This window comes from Eimeria acervulina, genomic scaffold (genome assembly GCF_000499425.1).
Source record: "Eimeria acervulina Houghton genomic scaffold, Eah_scaff328, whole genome shotgun sequence".
NCBI lineage: Eukaryota > Apicomplexa > Conoidasida > Eucoccidiorida > Eimeriidae > Eimeria > Eimeria acervulina.
Window position 1 is genome coordinate 2,035 of NW_013549879.1, and position 4,727 is coordinate 6,761.

The 4,727-nt window shown below is 49.0% G+C and overlaps 1 protein-coding gene across 1 annotated transcript; it reads right to left on the reverse strand.

The window, feature by feature from the left end:
- Positions 1-663: 663 nt before the first annotated feature.
- EAH_00033150 (hypothetical protein, conserved) lies at positions 664-3,066 on the reverse strand (the record flags this gene model as incomplete). The annotated part of the gene is made up of 1 exon (XM_013395918.1): positions 664-3,066. One exon carries the CDS (start codon positions 3,064-3,066, stop codon positions 664-666), a length of 2,403 nt encoding a protein of 800 aa, XP_013251372.1.
- Between the last annotated feature and the right edge of the window lie 1,661 nt (positions 3,067-4,727).

Genomic DNA, 4,727 nt, shown 5'->3' on the forward strand with positions numbered 1-4,727 from the left:
TAAATACATATAAATATATATATTAAATATATATAAATATATATATATGTACAAGGCCGGTATAAAATATACAGTATAAATATAAAGAAAGAAACAAACAGACAGCAGAAACATAACCTCGGCTCGTGGGGTGTACATACACCTCAATGGGCCCCACAGCAGCACAGCGAGATGCAGCCCTTTTGTCTGTCTCCTTCTCTGTCTCTGTCTCTTTCTTTTTGTGTTGCTATCCCTAAGCTCATAACGAAAAGAAGCGGACCCCAAGCAACAGCAGAAGCTGCTGCTGCTGCTTCTGCTGCTGCTTCTGCTGCTGCGCTCGCCAGCACCGATGCGTATAAACAAACTCCTATCTCGATAAGCAAAAGAAAATAACAGAGGTTAATAATGCATGCATGCAACAAAGAGAACCCGCCTAACCCTCAGCAATAAACTCAGCAGCAAAAGCTTAAGTCACCTACGCTGCTCTTATCTTTTTCGTTCGTTTGTTTGTTTTAACTCTTTTCTTTTGCTTCTGTACAACCTGAGAAGCCTCCTCCGACCTGTCCCTCTTTGCAGTGTACATACACCTCGCGGAGCAGCAGCTAGCAGCAGCTAGCAGCAGCTAGCAGCAGCAGCAGCAGCAGCAGCAGTAACAGTAATTGAAAATATCTCTCTTCTTTTATCTTAAGGCTGCAGCAGCCGCGCCTGAGTAAGCATTACTGCAATACTATTAGCAGCAGGAGACCCTGTAAACATCAACACCATTTGCTGCTGCTGGGGGCCTCCATTAGGGGGGCCCTGAGCGCTGCTAAAGCAGCGTACATGACAGCCTGTTACCTCGCTGATCCTATCGAGAGCATTGGGGGCCCCTGCTGCTGCATTAGGGGGCCCCCCGTACCTGCCGTTGCTAAGACTGTCTCTGCGCAGCAAAGCCTCTCCTTGCTCAACAGACAGCAGCAATCTTATTGTCTGTCTTTCTCCTAGAGCCCCCAAATCTTGTACCTGGCCGACACGAGCACAGAAGCCTCTAAGAAAACCCTCTAGCTGCTCCATTGAGGGGGCCCCTGCATCATGAGGCCCTGAGGGGGGCCCCCACCCTCCTGCTGCTGCTGCTGCTGCTGCTGCTGCATCATCTGGGCTACCCCAAGGTCGTTGGCCTCCGCTCATAGGGTCTTGCTGAGGGGGCCCCCAGGGGGCCCCCCCTGTAGGTGAGGCCCCATCATAATAGGGGGCCCCACCTTCAGGGGCTCCGAACTGCTGCTGCTGCTGCTGCTGCTGCTGAATTCTGGCTGGAGGAGGAGGCAGCATAATCTTGCTCGTATCATAGCCTTGCTGCTGCAGATCTTCTGCTAAAGATGAGGGACAGATAAGGGGGGCCCCGTCTCTAGACAGCTCTTGATACTCTACGCTGAGAATACGCTGCCAGACAAGAGCTAGAGCAACAAGTCTTGCTGCAGAAGGGCCCTCAAAAGAGATAACTCTGTGCTGCTCGCGAGGAGACAGCATCTTGTTGTTGCTGCCTGGTCCTTGCTGCTGCTGCTGCTGCTGGTCGCCCCATGTGGGAGCACCACCCTGGGGGCCCCCTTGAGAACCACCCTCAGGGCCCCCTAGGGTCTTAGATATTTGAATGAGAGCACCTGACTTCTGCTGCATATCTCTTATAACTGTGCCCTTGCTGCCTATCAAAGGGCTAACAAAACGAGAGGGTATAAGCAGCCTCAGCGGCTGATGCTGCTGCTGCAGCTTCTCCTGCAGCGGAAGCCCCAAGCGCAGCACAGCCCCGCAGACAGATTGTAGGGGCCCTGAAACCATACAGAATCTCTCTCCTCCATCAGAGCCTTCAGAGGGGCCCCCAGAGGGGCCCCCCCCTTGGGGCCCTCTTAATAGTGCTCTTGCATCTTCACCTGTAAACCCTGATACTTCATCTAACACCTGCACTTGAGCCCCTGTCTCCTCTCTAACTGCTCTAACATGAGAGCCCTGCGGCCCCACAACCCAAGCAGCAAGTCTCTGAGGTATAACAAAGCATAAGACAGAGGTGCAGCTGAGGCCCCCGCAGCTCTCAACGCTTGCTACAAATCTATAGCCGCTGCCCCCCTGAACCCCTGGGCTGGGGGCCCCCTGGGGGCCCCCCCCTCCACCTGTGGGGCCCCACGAGGGGCCCCCTACTCCAAAGAAGCCGCCCGGTCCTGCTGGTGATGCACCACCCACAGGGAGGCCCCCTGGGAGGGGGCCCCCAGGTAGGGCCCCCATCGCTCCTCTGGGGCCCCTAAGAGCTTTTGGTTGAGCAGTAGAAGAAATAGTAATAAGGTAATCAAAGTCTTGCTTCGAGAGTCTGCCTGAAGCAAGCATTTGCTGCAGCTGCTGCAGCACAAGCTGCACTGCTGCCGCAACATGCTCATCCATCTGACCCGTTATACAAAGGGCCCTATCTCCGCTTGCTGCTGCTACACCAGGAACAACTCGAATCTGTGTCTGTGTCTTCTGGCTGAGCTCTTCAATCGCTCTACCCCTCTGTCCTACAATACCCCCGACGCTGCGATGAGGGACGAGCAGCAAAGCTGCTGACTTGCCGCTATGAGAAGGGTGAGATGATATTAGCTGCAAGACTTTTACAAGCCCTGCATGCACTTCTTCTTCCTTCTGTCCCCCTATAGCAACTATCTTTGCTACATCAAGAGCCTGGTCTTGAGGGGGGGGCCCCACTGTCTCTAACATCGCTTGTTTTGCTGCAGCAAGCTCGTGAGGGCCCAGAGCATTGCGCTGCACGAAAATTCGTGCCCCTGTTGAGCGCTCAAGGTCTCTTACAGTAGCACCTCCTTTACCTATGAGGGCCCCTGCTATATTATCAGAAACTAATAGACATACAGGCAGCACCCGAGGCCCCTGAGACCCCTCCATAGGGGCACCCTCATCTCCTTCACCCCCTAAACCACTAGGAGATAAGCGCTGACGCTTAGGACCTCCATATACACCTGGTGAGCCCCCTTGAGCTACTGCACCGTTGCTACCTAGCGCAGGGTGGGCGGCCCCGGGAGCAGATAGAGAGCCCTGGGGCCCCTCTTGTCTTCTTTTAAATGAATCCATCTTGAATTGATTAAAGTATTTGTTTATTTATTCAAGATATTTAAAAATAAACCCAGAAAACAACAAACAAACAAAGCTGAAAAGAGCGGTAGTGTTCACTGAGGCTGGCGCTGCTGCCCCCCCTTGGCTCTATGAGAGCCTACAAAGCAGACAAAGAAAATTATAATATAAACAAATAAAGAATAATTAAATATATTAAAAGAATAAATTCTTTTACTCCTAAAGTCCAAAATAAACGGAGAACGAAACAACAAAACGATCTGCTGCTGCTGCCGCTGCTGCTGCTGTTGCGCGCAGCAGCAGCATTGCAGAGCAGCGGGGCTAACAACCCCTTGGGGCTTCTTGAGGTATATCTTTATAAAAGAAAACAAAAAATTAATTTTTTTAGATTATTATTTTATTTAATATAAACGTATTGATGCTCTCTAGCTGCAGAGTACCGTAGGAATTCAAAAGTATACGTATACACCCCCTTTCTTTAGTAGGGCGTGGCCGCTGCTACAGTGCACAGCACTCTTATCTAAGGGCCCCCAGCTCCTTTCTAAATAGCTATTTTAAATCTCTTAAAGATATTATAGCTTTTCTGAGGTTGTAGGGAGCCATAGGGGGCCTCAAGAGGGCCAGTGGGGCCCTCTGGGGGAGCGGGAGTCGCTTTATATATGTCTTGCCTTTACTCTTTGAAGTTGCGAGTATATTCAAAGCCTAAGGGGGCACTATGCATGCATGGCATGCAAACAGAAGCAGAACAATTATGTACACGGTTACTGCAGACACCAGAAGGGGAGGTTGTAGCGCTCGCATGCACGCGTTCATACCGCCTTCAGATAAAGTAAGCTGCACTGTACACTGTAACCTATTCTCTTACTTCTTTCTCTCTTTTAGCCCCACACCCTTAGACCTACAGGCCATTGGGCTGCGAATGTGTGAGGAATGGAGGTGCGGTCTGCTGCTATCTATGTATCTATACCTTCATTTATATGTATATATATATCTGTATATATATGTATATATACATATATATATATATATACATATATATATATATATATATCTGCATGTATATCTATATCTACATCTATATCTATGTATAGATTTTTGTATATGTATGTAATATATATGTATATATAGATGTTTCCTAATAACACATTTTATCTCGACTGCAGCTTACGGTGGTCTAAGCACAAGACTGAGGAGTCTCTCGTTCCTCCCTGTCTGCTCGTATAGCAGTGGGGTGTACAGTATCTGTCTATAGCAGCGTTATTGTATTTGGTATTGTATTTTGTAGCAACAGGAGTCAGTAAATTGCTGAACAGCTGCTATTGCCTTCGTGAATCAGCGGGAAAGGGGGTTATTGAAGCATGCATGCGTGGGGCTGAACTAGAAACAGGAGGTGCAGCAGAAAGCCCTGTAATTCTTGATTGACAAACTCTTCCCCGCATCATACTCAGACCCCTGTGGTGCTGTGCAGATAATCATTGTAAGAAAGGGGGGCCCTCAGCTTCTGTTGGGGGATACAGCACTCTCGGGCTGTAGTTAGCTCATGTCTGTACTCTTGCCACAAGGTTGGATACTCAGAGCCATGTATATATATATATATATATACATGCATCTACATGCATATATATGTATATATATATATATATATATACATATATATACGT